The 13618-nt window shown below is 69.7% G+C and overlaps 2 protein-coding genes across 4 annotated transcripts in view; one reads left to right on the plus strand and one right to left on the minus strand.

Moving 5' to 3' along the window:
- Positions 1-2890: 2890 nt before the first annotated feature.
- On the minus strand, positions 2891-8621 carry THTPA (thiamine triphosphatase). 2 transcript variants are annotated; one of them, XM_039498302.1, is made up of 3 exons: positions 8552-8621; positions 3949-4548; positions 2891-3867 (listed from the first exon to the last, which is right to left on the minus strand). In XM_039498302.1, the coding sequence occupies exons 2-3, from the start codon at positions 4538-4540 to the stop codon at positions 3590-3592; spliced, it is 870 nt and encodes a 289-aa protein (XP_039354236.1). In that variant the 5' UTR covers positions 4541-4548; positions 8552-8621; the 3' UTR covers positions 2891-3589. The 2 variants fall into 2 exon arrangements, with proteins under 2 accessions (XP_039354236.1, XP_039354237.1); XM_039498303.1 differs by lacking the exon at positions 8552-8621 and adding an exon at positions 8494-8521.
- A 2425-nt stretch (positions 8622-11046) lies between these two features.
- ZFHX2 (zinc finger homeobox 2) overlaps positions 11047-13618 on the plus strand; it is a 33005-nt gene continuing 30433 nt past the window's right edge. For both annotated transcript variants that reach the window (XM_039498277.1, XM_039498278.1), the window contains exon 1: positions 11047-11268. The gene's annotated coding sequence lies outside the window, so the exon portion shown is untranslated. The remainder of the gene's footprint in view (positions 11269-13618) is intronic.

A 13618-nucleotide genomic window follows, 5' to 3' on the forward strand; every position in this document is an offset into this window, starting at 1 on the left:
GCGCTGGGGCTGTCACAGATGGTGCCCCCTCATGGTCCGGGGGGGGGGGCTTCCAGTGCGACAGCCCCTCTCGGGGGTGTGACGAAGTGGGACTGGTCGCGCTGGGGGCTGGGGGAGGCCTCTGGGTATCTAGCAAAGCACAAGGCCGAATGCCTGACACTGTCTCCTAGCAACGGCTGGCCGGGCCCCTCCCTGCAAAGGTGCTGGAGCCAAAGGGGTCAGGTGACCTCCTGGCCTGGGAAGGAGGGGAGCAGAGAGAGGGGCCGGAGGGGGCAGAGAGGAGGGGCCGGAGGGGCTGAGCAGAGAGGAGGGGCCGGAGGGGGGGCAGAGAGGAGGGGCCGGAGGGGTGGGGCAGAGAGGAGGGGCCGGAGGGGCTGAGCAGAGAGGAGGGGCCGGAGGGGGCAGAGAGGAGGGGCCGGAGGGGCTGAGCAGAGAGGAGGGGCCGGAGGGGCTGGGCAGAGAGGAGGGGCCGGAGGGGCTGGGCAGAGAGGAGGGGCCGGAGGGGCTGGGCAGAGAGGAGGGGCCGGAGGGGGCAGAGAGGAGGGGCCGGAGGGGTTGGGCAGAGAGGAGGGGCCGGGGGCTGGGCAGAGAGGAGGGGCTGGAGGGGCTAGGCAGAGAGGAGGGGCCGGAGGGGCGGGGCAGAGAGGAGGGGCCGGGGCTGGGCAGAGAGGAGGGGCCGGAGGGGTGGGGCCGACAGGAGAGGCCGGAGGGGGCTGGGCAGACAGGAGGGGCCGGAGGGGGCTGGGCAGAGAGGAGGGGCCGGAGGGGCTGAGCAGAGAGGAGGGGCCGGAGGGGTGGGGCAGACAGGAGAGGCCGGAGGGGGCTGGGCAGAGAGGAGGGGCCGGAGGGGGCTGGGCAGAGAGGAGGGGCCAGAGGGGGGGCTGGCTGGGGAAAGGGGGGAAGCAGGGACAGGGCTCTGATCCCCGGGGGGGGGGCTGTGGGGCCCCAAGATGGCCCTAACCGGGGGGATCCGGTTATCGGTGCCTGAAGCCCTGGGCTGGCCTGTGTCCTGTCGGCTAATAACCTGCTGCGTTCCTGGCTGGCTGAGAGTCCTGGGGAATCGCAGGGAGCCGGGGGGGCAGGGGGCAACTCTCTCGGGGTCAGGCCCCCCCACCTCCTGGAGCCGCCCCTCTCTGAGCCTCAGCGCGTCTGGCTCTGCCGTGGGCCCCCCCAGGGAGCCCCCTCGCTCGGGGCCCCCCGGCCTCCACCCCCCGAAGGGGCCGATGCCCCCTGGTCTCCAGCCCGGAGCGACTCTCCCCAGCGTAACACAGGAGGTTTATTGAGGGTTGAACCCAGCACAGGAAACTCTCCGGCCCCCGGCCTGGCCTCCCTCAGCCCAGCACAGCCCAGCCCCCCTGCAGCCAGGGGGGCTCTGCCTGCTCCCCCCTCCAGCCCCGAGCCCCCTGCTCCCAGCAGGGCCTCCGATACCCCCGGCCCCAAGCCCCCCCTGTCCATTGGCTTCTCTCCAGGGAAACGGGCGTAAACCGGGCCTGGGTCTCCTCCCCTCTCAGCCCCCTCTGGCTGGAACCGGCTGCTCGGGTCACCGGGGCCCATTGTCCCCCCAAAGGCTAGAACTGGCTGAGACTCCTGAGCTGGGTCCCCAGTCGCTGGGGTCCCACCGAACTCCTCCCCCCCCCCGTTAAACCAGTGACACCCGGGGAAACTGAGTCCTGCTCCCTCTGCATGCGACCCCCTGGACCACACGGAAAAAACCCACTTCGTCACAGGGGCCCCTCACCCAGCCCGTCACTAGGGGGCGCTGCGCCCTGGGGCCCCTCGCCCAGCCGGTCACTGGGGGGCGCTGCGCCCTGGGGCCCCTTGCCCAGCCGGTCACTAGGGGGCGCTGCGCCCTGGGGCCCCTTGCCCAGCCGGTCACTAGGGGGCGCTGCGCCCTGGGGCCCCTTGCCCAGCCGGTCACTAGGGGGCGCTGCGCCCTGGGGCCCCTTGCCCAGCCGGTCACTAGGGGGCGCCGCGCGGCAGCACAACCTGCTGAGCTTAGGCCAAGGGTCCCCGTCCTCTCCCATTGCTCAGCTAGGGGGCAACCAGAGCCCACCATGACCCCTGACCCCCCCCATGCCCCCCAGCTCTTTGCCAGCCCAAACCTCCCTCCCCCCAGGTGGGGGCTGCCTCAGCCTAGCGTAACTGGGTTGAATTAATGGGGGGGGCAGCTGTCCACATCCTCCCCCCCCCCGGGGTCAAACGGGCGGGTCCCACGGCTGCACCTTTCCTCTGTGTCCCCCCGTGGGCCGGGGCAGGGAGCCGCCTGCCTCGCTTGCTTGGCCGTGGGCCAGCCCCATAGCGCCCTGCTGTTACAGGTGGGAGGGAGCCTTACGCGGGCTGCAGCTGGGGGGGCGCTGTGCTGTGCTGCAGAGGGGCCGGTCCTGCCTAATTCTCCCCCCCCGGCGCTAGGGGGCGCTGTGCTGTGCTGCAGAGGGGCCGGTCCTGCCTAATTCTCCCCCCCCGGCGCTAGGGGGCGCTGTGCTGTGCTGCAGAGGGGCCGGTCCTGCCTAATTCTCACCTCCCGGCGCTAGGGGCGCTGTGCGCAATCTCCCGGCGCTAGGGGGCGCGGTGCTGTGCTGCAGAGGGGCCGGTCCTGCCTAATTCTCACCTCCCCGGCGCTAGGGGCGCCAGCGCACCTCCCGGCGCGTGGGGGCGCGGTGCTGTGCTGCAGCGGGGCCGGTCCGGCCTAATTCTCCCCCCCCCGGCGCTAGGGGGCGCTGTGCCCAATCTCCCCCCCCCCCGGCGCTAGGGGGCGCTGTGCTGCGCTGCAGAGGGGCCGGTCCTGCCTAATTCTCCCGGCGCTAGGGGCGCTGTGCTGCGCTGCAGAGGCCGGTCCTGCCCACCTCCCCGGCGCTAGGGGCGCTGTGCCCAATCTCCCCCCCCCGGCCCTAGGGGGCGCTGTGCTGCGCTGCAGAGGGGCCGGTCCTGCCTAATTCTCCCACCCCCCAGCGCTAGGGGGCGCTGTGCTGCAGAGGGGCCGGTCTGTGCCAATCCCCCCGGCACTAGGGAGCGCTGCGCTGCAGAGGGGCCCGTCCGTGCCCAATCCCCCCCCGGCACTAGGGGTCGCCGTGCTGCAGAGGGGGCCCCTCCGTGCCCAATCCCCCTGGCACTAGGGGGCACTGTGCTGCAGAGGGGCCCGTCCATGCCCAATCCTCCCCCGGCACTAGGGGGCGCTGTGCTGCAGAGGGGCCCATCCATGCCCAATCCCCCCGGCACTAGGGGGCGCTGTGCTGCAGAGGGGCCGGTCTGTGCCCAATCCCCCCGGCACTAGGGGGCGCTGTGCTGCAGAGGGGCCGGTCTGTGCCCAATCCCCCCGGCACTAGGGGGCGCTGTGCTGCAGAGGGGCTGGTCTGTGCCAATCCCCCCGGCACTAGGGGGCGCTGTGCTGCAGAGGGGCCCGTCCATGCCCAATCCTCCCCTGGCACTAGGGGGCGCTGTGCTGAAGAGGGGGCCCGTCCGTGCCCAATCCCCCCGGCACTAGGGGGCGCTGTGCTGCAGAGGGGGCCCGTCCGTGCCCAATCCCCCCCCCGGCGCTAGGGGGCACTGTGCTGCGGAGGGGGCCCGTCCGTGCCCAATCCCCCCCCCGGTGCTAGGGGGCACTGTGCTGCGGAGGGGGCCCATCCGTGCCCAATCCCCCCCTGGCACTAGAGTGCCCCATTTCGCTCTCCAGCCCCCCCGCCAGTTCCATCACTGGGGAGGGGCCCCGTTTCTCCAGCGTCTCAGGTCCGGCCACGTCGTCGCCCTGGGGGGGCGGCTCCGGGTCCCCGGCCAGCACCCCTGCCCGCAGCAGCGCCTGGTAGTGCCGGGGGCGATGCCGCTGGAGGTAGACACTCATCTTGCCGGGCACGCGGGTGGCACCGTCCCGCCCTGGGAGGGGAGAGAAGCCCTGGTCAGCGGGGGCGCCCCTGCTCCCCCCCCCCCCGCGCTGGTGCCCGCGGCGCTGCTCACCCAGTGCCCGCCGGAGCTGCAGCACCTCCTCCAGCGCCGCCGGCACCTCCTCCTGGGCCCCCACCAGGGCCTCCACCTCGGCCACGGCGTAGCCGAAATCCGCCTGGTCCAGGTCCACCCGCAGGCCCCCCAGCCGGTAGCTGCGGCGCCGGGTCCCGAAGCTGGCGAACTCCTGCAGGCCCAGGCCAGCCACGGCGCCGGGCACCTGGTCCCAGGCGGGCGCGGGGGCCACGCCCAGCACCCCGCACAGCCGGCCCACGATGGCACGGGGGCTCGTCAACTCCTGGTAGGTGGGGGCCACGGCGGGAGGCGCCGGGGCCGCGGCCTCCGGGCCGCCGCCGGTGCCCCCCGCGGGCGGCTGCGGGGCCAGGGCGGCTCCTCCGGGGGGCACCGGGGGGCACTTGAGCTCCCAGCCGCCCTGGCGGAGCCGCAGCCAGTGGTCGGCCCGCGTGAGGCGCAGGTCGGGGGTGTCGTAGTACAGGTCGCGGAAGGACGAGCTCCCGGCCAGGGCCGCCCCCAGCGCCGCCAGCCTGGCCTCCGTGTCCGGCCCGGCCGTGAACTTCGCCTCCACCTCGATGCTGCCCCACGGCATGGCGCCCCCTGGGGGCAGGAGAGGGGGAGTGAGCCGCCGAGCGCCCCCTGGTCACGGCCCCCCGCCGCCCCCAGCCCCACGTGACAGCCCCCACCCAGCCCCACGGTGCCCCAGCCCAGCCCCCTGCTCACGTGACAGCCCCCACCCAGCCCCACGGTGCCCCAGCCCAGCTCCCTGCTCCACATGACAGCCCCCACCCAGCCCAGCTCCCTGCCCCACAGTACCTCCACCCAGCCCCACAGTGCTTCAGCCAACTCCCTGCCCCACAGTACCTCCACCCCGCCCAGCTCCCTGCCCCACCGGACCTCCACCCAGCCCCACGGTGCCCCAGCCAACTCCCTGCCCCACAGCACCCTCCACCCAGCCCCACGGTGCCCCAGCCCAGCTCCCTGCCCACATGACAGCCCCCACCCAGCCCAGCTCCCTGCCCCACAGCACCCTCCACCCAGCCCCACGGTGCCCCAGCCAACTCCCTGCCCCACAGCACCCACCACCCACCCCCACGGTGCCCCAGCCAACTCCCTGCCCACGTGACAGCCCCCACCCAGCCCCACGGTGCCCCAGCCAACTCCCTGCCCCACAGCACCCTCCACCCAGCCCCACGGTGCCCCAGCAAACTCCCTGCCCCACAGCACCTCCACCCAGCCCCGCGGTGCCCCAGCCCAGCTCCCTGCTCCACATGACAGCCCCACCCAGCCCAGCTCTCTGCTCACGTGACAGCCCCCACCCAGCCCCACGGTGCCCCAGCCAACTCCCTGCCCACATGACAGCCCCCACCCAGCCCACCTCCCAGCCCCCCAGTACCGCCACCCACCCAACTCCCTGCCCCACAGCACCTCCACCCAGCCCCACGGTGCCCCAGCCAACTCCCTGCCCCACAGCACCTCCACCCAGCCCCGCGGTGCCCCAGCCCAGCTCCCTGCTCCACATGACAGCCCCCACCCAGCCCAGCTCCCTGCCCCACAGTACCTCCACCCAGCCCCACGGTGCCCCAGCCAACTCCCTGCCCCACAGCACCCTCCACCCAGCCCCACGGTGCCCCAGCAAAGCTCATTGCCCCACAGCACCCAACACCCAGCCCCAAAGCCAACACCCTTCCCACGAGACAGCCCCCACCCAGCCCCACGGTGCCCCAGCCCAGCTCCCTGCTCCACATGACAGCCCCCACCCAGCCCAGCTCCCTGCCCCACAGTACCTCCACCCAGCCCCACAGTGCTTCAGCCAACTCCCTGCCCCACAGCACCCTCCACCCAGCCCCACGGTGCCCCAGCAAAGCTCCTTGCCCCACAACACCCTCCACCCAGCCCCACAGCACCCCAGCCAACTCCCTGCCCACATGACAGCCCCCACCCAGCCCAGCTCCCTGCCCCACAGTACCTCCACCCAGCCCCACGGTGCCTCAGCCAACTCCCTGCCCCACAGCACCCTCCACCCAGCCCCACGGTGCCCCAGCCAACTCCCTGCCCCACAGCACCCTCCACCCAGCCCCACGGTGCCCCAGCCAACTCCCTGCCCCACAGCACCCTCCACCCAGCCCCACGGTGCCCCAGCCAACTCCCTGCCCCACAGCACCCTCCACCCAGCCCCACGGTGCCCCAGCCAACTCCCTGCCCCACAGCACCCTCCACCCAGCCCCACGGTGCCCCAGCCCAGCTCCCTGCTCACGTGACAGCCCCCACCCAGCTCCCTGGCCCACGGCACCTCCCACCCAGCCCAGCTCCCTGCCCCACGGTACCTCCACCCAGCCCCACGGTGCCCCAGCAAAGCTCCTTGCCCCACAACACCCTCCACCCAGCCCCACAGCACCCCAGCCAACTCCCTGCCCACATGACTGCCCCCACCCAGCCCAGCTCCCTGCCCCACAGTACCTCCACCCAGCCCCACGGTGCCCCAGCCAACTCCCTGCCCCACAGCACCCTCCACCCAGCCCCACGGTGCCCCAGCCAACTCCCTGCCCACGTGACAGCCCCCACCCAGCCCCACGGTGCCTCAGCCAACTCCCTGCCCCACAGTACCTCCACCCAGCCCCACGGTGCCCCAGCCAACTCCCTGCCCCACAGCACCCTCCACCCAGCCCCACGGTGCCCCAGCAAAGCTCCTTGCCCCACAGCACCCTCCACCCAGCCCCACAGCCAACTCCCTGCCCACGTGACAGCCCCCACCCAGCCCCGCGGTGCCCCAGCCCAGCTCTCTGCTCACGTGACAGCCCCCACCCAGCCCCACGGTGCCCCAGCCCAGCTCTCTGCTCACGTGACAGCCCCCACCCAGCCCCACGGTGCCCCAGCCCAGCTCTCTGCTCACGTGACAGCCCCCACCCAGCTCCCTGGCCCACGGCACCTCCCATCCAGTCCCACTCCCTGCCCCACATAACAGCCCCCACCCAGCCCAACTCCCTGCCCCACAGCACCCTCCACCCAGCCCCACAGTGCCCCAGCCCAGCTCCCTGCCCCACAGCACCCTCCACCCAGCCCCTCGGTGCCCCAGCCCAGCTCCCTGCCCCACCTGACAGCCCCCACCCAGCCCCACAGCACCCTCCACCCAGCCCCATGGTGCCCCAGCCCAGCTCCCTGCTCACGTGACAGCCCCCACCCATCTGCCTGTCCCACGGCACCTCACCCCCAGACCAGCTCCCTGCCCCAAGGTACCTCCACCCAGCCCCACGGTGCCCCAGCAAAGCTCCTTGCCCCACAGCACCCTCCACCCAGCCCCACAGGACCCCAGCCAACGCCCTGCCCCCGTGACTGCCCCCACCCAGCCCAGCTCCCTGCCCCACAGTACCGCCCCCCAGCCCCCCGGTGCCCCAGCCAACTCCCTGCCCCACAGCACCCTCCACCCAGCCCCACGGTGCCCCAGCCAACTCCCTGCCCACGTGACAGCCCCCACCCAGCCCCACGGTGCCCCAGCCAACTCCCTGCCCCACAGCACCCTCCACCCAGCCCCACGGTGCCCCAGCCAACTCCCTGCCCCACAGCACCCTCCACCCATCCCCACGGTGCCCCAGCAAAGCTCCTTGCCCCACAGCACCCTCCACCCAGCCCCACAGCCAACTCCCTGCCCACGTGACAGCCCCCACCCAGCCCCACGGTGCCCCAGCCCAGCTCTCTGCTCACGTGACTGCCCCCACCCAGCCCCACGGTGCCCCAGCCCAGCTCTCTGCTCACGTGACAGCCCCCACCCAGCCCCACGGTGCCCCAGCCCAGCTCTCTGCTCACGTGACAGCCCCCACCCAGCTCCCTGGCCCACGGCACCTCCCACCCAGTCCCACCCCTGCCCCACATAACAGCCCCACCCAGCCCAACTCCCTGCCCCACAGCACCTCCACCCAGCCCCACAGTGCCCCAGCCCAGCTCCCTGCCCCACAGCACCCTCCACCCAGCCCCACGGTGCCCCAGCCCAGCTCCCTGCGCCACATGACAGCCCCCACCCAGCCCCACAGCACCCTCCACCCAGCCCCATGGTGCCCCAGCCCAGCTCCCTGCTCACGTGACAGCCCCCACCCAGCTCCCTGGCCCACGGCACCTCCCACCCCCCCCAGCACCCGGCCCCCCGGGACCCACACCCCGCCCCCCGGTGCCCCAGCCAAGCGCCATGCCCCACAGCACCCTCCACCCAGCCCCACAGCACCCCAGCCAACTCCTGCCCACATGACAGCCCCCACCCAGCCCAGCTCCCTGCCCCACAGTACCTCCACCCAGCCCCACGGTGCCCCAGCCAACTCCCTGCCCCACAGCACCCTCCACCCAGCCCCACGGTGCCCCAGCAAAGCTCCTTGCCCCACAGCACCCTCCACCCAGCCCCACAGCCAACTCCCTGCCCACGTGACAGCCCCCACCCAGCCCCACGGTGCCCCAGCCCAGCTCTCTGCCCCACCGCACCTCCCATCCAGTCCCACTCCCTGCCCCACATGGCAGCCCCATGTACTTCACCCACCCCACTCCCGACACCACGTGCACCTCGCTCAGCCCCGCCCCGCCCCGCTCCCTGCCCGGGGGTCCCGGGGCCAGCACCGACCTCGCCCCGGCCCCGCTCCCTGCTGGCTCTCAGCTGCCGGCGCGGCGCGGCGAGGGGGCGGGGCGGGAGTTTTCTCTTTGGAGAATGAATTTGCTTCGTCACGCGAGACTGGTGGGGAGCGGGGCATGCTGGGCGTTGTAGTTCCATGGGAGCTGGGCATGCTGGGCGTTGTAGTTCTGTGGGGAGCGGGGCATTCTGGGAGCTGTAGTTCCAGGAGATCAGGGCATTCAGGGAGCTGTAGTGCCAAAGGGAGCAGGGTATTCTGGGAGCTGTAGTGCCAGAGGGCGCAGGGCATTCTGGGAGCTGTAGTTCCAGGGGAGCTGGGCATGCTGGGAGCTGTAGTTCTGTGGGGAGTGGGGCATTCTGGGAGCTGTAGTTCCAGGGGAGCGGGCATGCTGGGAGCTGTAGTTCTGTGGGGAGCGGGGCATTCTGGGAGCTGTAGTTCCAGGAGATCAGGGCATTCTGGGAGCTGTAGTGCCAAAGGGAGCAGGGCATTCTGGGAGCTGTAGTTCCAGGGGAGCGGGGCATGCTGGGAGCTGTAGTGCCAGAGGGAGCAGGGCATTCTGGGAGCTGTAGTTCCAGGAGAGCAGGGCATTCAGGAAGCTGTAGTGCCAGAGGGAGCGGGGCATTCTGGGAGCTGTAGTTCCAGGAGAGCAGGGCATTCAGGAAGCTGTAGTGCCAGAGGGAGCAGGGCATTCTGGGAGCTGTAGTTCCAGGAGAGCAGGGCATTCAGGAAGCTGTAGTGCCAGAGGGAGCAGGGCATTCTGGGAGCTGTAGTTCCAGACGACTAAGGGATTGGGAAAACTGGTGTCTTTGGCCTCTATCTCTGTCTCACTCCCCCGCCCCGGCAACTGCGTCTGTCTCGCTTTTTTGCTCCCAGTTGCTATGGTGACCGGAAAGCTGCAATTAGGAGCAGCAGGATGGGGGGTCCTTAATGAGGAGATGGGGTTAACCCCTTGTGCACCAGGAGGCAGGGACTCCTGGGTTCTCTCCCTGGCTCTGGGAGGGGAGTGGGGGTCTAGTGGTTAGAGCAGGGGGGCTGGGAGCCAGGACTCCTGGGTTCTCTCCCTGGCTCTGGGAGGGGAGTGGGGTCTAGTGGTTAGAGCAGGGGGCTGGGAGCCAGGACTCCTGGGTTCTATCCTGGTTCCGGGAGGGGAGTGGGGTCTAGTGGTTAGAGTGGGGGGCTGGGAGCCAGGACTCCTGGGTTCTCTCCCTGGCTCTGGGATGAGAGTGGGGGTCTAGTGGTTAGAGCAGGGGGGCTGGGAGCCAGGACTCCTGGGTTCTCTCCCTGGCTCTGGGAGGGGAGTGGGGTCTAGTGGTTAGAGCAGGGGGGCTGGGAGCCAGGACTCCTGGGTTCTCTCCCTGGCTCTGGGAGGGGAGTGGGGGTCTAGTGGTTAGAGCAGGGGGGCTGGGAGCCAGGACTCCTGGGTTCTCTCCCTGGCTCTGGGAGGGGAGTGGGGGTCTAGTGGTTAGAGTGGGGGGGCAGGGACTATTTGTCAGGCACACAGCTCATTATTGCTGTTCTCTCTCCTTCTGACAGCGCCACTGGCCGCGCAGAGGCAGCCGGGGGGGATGCAGCGTGAAGAAGGCGGGGGGGGGGCGGGATTATGAGGAAAAGGCTGTGGGGCGGAGGGGAGATGGGGAGGTTGTAGGGGGCATGAGTGAAGGGCTGTGGGATCAGGGGATGAGGTGTGGGGGAGATCTAGGGGGAAGGGATGTGGGTCTAGGGTGTATGGAAGGCAGAGTGGGGAAGGTTTGCGGCTACGGGTGTGGGGGGCAGGGGAATGTGTGGGGTTAGCAGGGGCTGGAGGATCAGGGTGGGGTGAGGTGAGGGAGAGGGGATGGGGGAGGGGGCAGAGACACCCCTGCCACTCTCCCCAACCCCCAGCTGTCACCCCAAGGCAGGGTGAAGTTCAAGGGTGCCCTGTCCAGACAGGCCTACTGGCCCCAAGCTCCCTGCCCTGCCACAGGCTGGGCCGGGAGTGGGGTGAACCCTCTGAGCTGCCCTGTGCCTCAGTTTCCCCAAGTGTAACATGTGGAGTATAGCCCTGCCCTCCCTCGAAAGCGGGTCAGGAGGGGAAAGCTTGTGGGGGGCTGGGGTACTGTGGGAATGGGTTGGGGGGCCTGGCTGGCTCAGAGGGGTGGGGCACGGGGTCTTTTGCCTCTAGGGGGCGTTGCCTCCAGGCCCAGGGGGGACTTGCTGGCTGGGGTGGATACACGAGGCCTTTCCCCTCTAGGGGCCGCTGTGGGGCAGTGGGGGCAGTGCACCTGCTGGGGTCAGACACTCCCAGCCCATCCCCCGGCTCCCCCCTCCACACACTTTTGTCCTTCCCAGGGTGCAGAGGCGGGAGGGGGGAGCCTGCGGGGGGGGCGAGAGACGGGGGGGAGAGCCTGCGGGGGGGGGCGAGAGACTACATTTCCCATCATGCTCAGCTGCACCTGCTCCCTGCCGCCCCCCCGCCGGGGTGCTGGAGGGCGGGGGGGGGAGGGAAATTGATTATTCCATTGTGTGGCGCGGCTGCCGGCAGCTCCGGAGCGAGGGAGCGGAGCAAGGCGGGCGCGGAGCAGTGTAAATCAATGGGAAAGCCCCGGCGGCGCCCCGATCGATCCGCGGGCCGGGCCTGAGCCAGGGGGAGGCGCTGGAGGAGGGGAGCGGCCGGAGCCCAGCTCCCCCCCCACCCCCACCCCCGGCGGAGCCCCCTCTTCCAGCGAGCAGAGTAAGTGGGATCGATTTCCCATCGCTTCACTCCGGCTGGCAGCGTGTGAACGGGCGGGGAGAGAGAGGAGAGGGGGAGGGGATGGAGCGAGGGAAGGAGACAGAGGAGGAGACGGAATGGGACAGGGGAAATGGAGAGGAGGGGAAGGAGATGGAGGGGGAGGGAGACAGGAGGACAGGGAGGAAGGAGACGGGGAATGGGACGGGGAGAATGGAGGGGAGAGGAAGGAGACAGACAGGGATGGAGGTGGGATGGGGGGGGAGGAGACAGACAGGGAGGGAGGTGGGGAAGGAGACAGAGGAGGACAGGGGGGAAGGAGAGAGGGAAGGAGACAGAGGGATGGAGGGGGGATGCAGAGGGGGAAGGAGACAGAGGAGGACAGGGAGGAAGGAGAGGGGGAATGTGGAGGGGAGGGGAAGGAGAGAGGGAAGGAGACAGAGGGATGGAGGGGGGATGCAGAGGGGGAAGGAGACAGAGGAGGACAGGGGGAAGGAGAGAGGGAATGTGGAGGGGAGATTGGAGGGGAAGGAGACCGAGGACAGGGGGGAAGGAGAGGGGGAATGGGACAGGGGGAATGGAGGGGAGAGGAAGGAGAGGGGAGCGATGAAGGGGGGATGGACGAAGAGGAGGAGAGAGGACTGAGACAGGAAGATGGAGGAGTGTGTGAGGATGGATGGGGAGGAGGGATGGAGGGATGGGAGGAGGGGTGTGGAGGAGGAGGGAGAGGGGTGGATGGGGCAGGGAGGGATGGGTGGATGGAAGGAGGGATGGTGGGGATGTGAGATGGAGGGGTGGGGTGGGAGGATGGAAGGAGCGATGGAGGGGATGGAGGGATGGATGGAGGAAGGGGTGGATTGGGCATGGAGGGAGGGGTGTATAGAAGGAGGGATGGAGGAGTGGGGGATGGAGGGATGGATGGAGGAAGGGGTGGATGTGGCATGGAGGGAGGGGTGGATGGAAGGAGGGATGGAGGGGATGTGGAGATGGAGGGGTGGGGATGGGAGGATGGAAGGAGCGATGGAGGGGATGGAGGGTGGGAGGATGGAAGGAGGGATGGTGGGGATGTGGAGATGGAGGTGGGGGTGGGAGGATGGATGAAGGGGTGGATGGAAGGAGCGATGGAGGGGATGGAGGGATGGATGGAGGAAGGGGTGGATTGGGGATGGAGGGAAGGGTGGATGGAAGGAGGGATGGAGGGGATGTGGAGATGGAGGTGGGGATGGGAGGATGGAGGAGGTGGATGGGGCATGGAGGGGTGGAGGATGGAAGGAGGGATGGTGGGGATGTGGAGATGGAGGTGGGGTGGGAGGATGGATGAAGGGTGGATGGAAGAAGCGATGGAGGATGGAGGGATGGATGGAGGAAGGGGTGGATTGGGGGGTGGGTGGATGGAAGGATGGGATGGAGGGAGGAGATGGAGGTGAAGGGTGGGAGGATGGAGGAGAGGAGGGGTGGATGGGGCATGGAGGTGGGAGGATGGAAGGAGGGATGGTGGGGATGTGGAGGTGTGAAGATGGAGCGTGGGGTGGGAGGATGGAAGGGGTGTGGGGTGGGAGGGGTAGGAGATGGGAGGATGTGGCATGGAGGGATGGGTTGATGGAAGGAGGGATGGAGGAGTGGGGATGGAGGGATGGATGGAAGGAGGGTGGATGTGGCATGGAGGAGGGGTGGATGGAAGGAGGGATGGAGGGGATGTGGAGATGGAGGAGTGGGGTGGCAGGATGGAGGGAGGGAGGGGTGGATAGGGCATGGAGGGGTGGAGGATGGAAGGAGGGATGGAGGGGGATGTGGAGATGGAGAGGTGGGAGGGGATGTGGAGATGGAGGGGTGGGGTGGGAGGATGGAGGAGGGAGGGGTGGATGGGGCATGGAGGGCGGGGGAGGGATGGGGGGGGGAGGATGTGGAGATGGAGGGGGGAGGGGATGAGGAGATGAGGGGTGGGGGGGAGGGGGATGGAGGGAGGGGTGGATGGGGCATGGAGGGGTGGGAGGATGGAAGGAGGGATGGTGGGGATGTGGAGGTGTGAAGATGGAGCGGTGGGGGTGGGAGGATGGAAGGGGTGTGGGGTGGGAGGGGTAGGGGATGGGAGGATGTGGCATGGAGGGATGGGTGGATGGAAGGAGCGATGGAGGAGTGGGGGATGGAGGGATGGATGGAAGGAGGGGTGGATGTGGCATGGAATGGAGGGGATGTGGAGATGGAGGGGTGGGGATGGGAGGATGGAGGGAGGAGGAGGGAGGTGGATGGGGCATGGAAGGAGGAATGGAGGGGATGTGGAGATGGAGGGGTGGGGATGGGTGGATGGAAGGAGGGATGGAGGACGGGTGTGCAGATGCAGGGGTGGGGAGTG

This window comes from Mauremys reevesii, linkage group 13 (assembly GCF_016161935.1).
Source record: "Mauremys reevesii isolate NIE-2019 linkage group 13, ASM1616193v1, whole genome shotgun sequence".
Classification (NCBI taxonomy): Eukaryota; Metazoa; Chordata; order Testudines; family Geoemydidae; genus Mauremys; species Mauremys reevesii.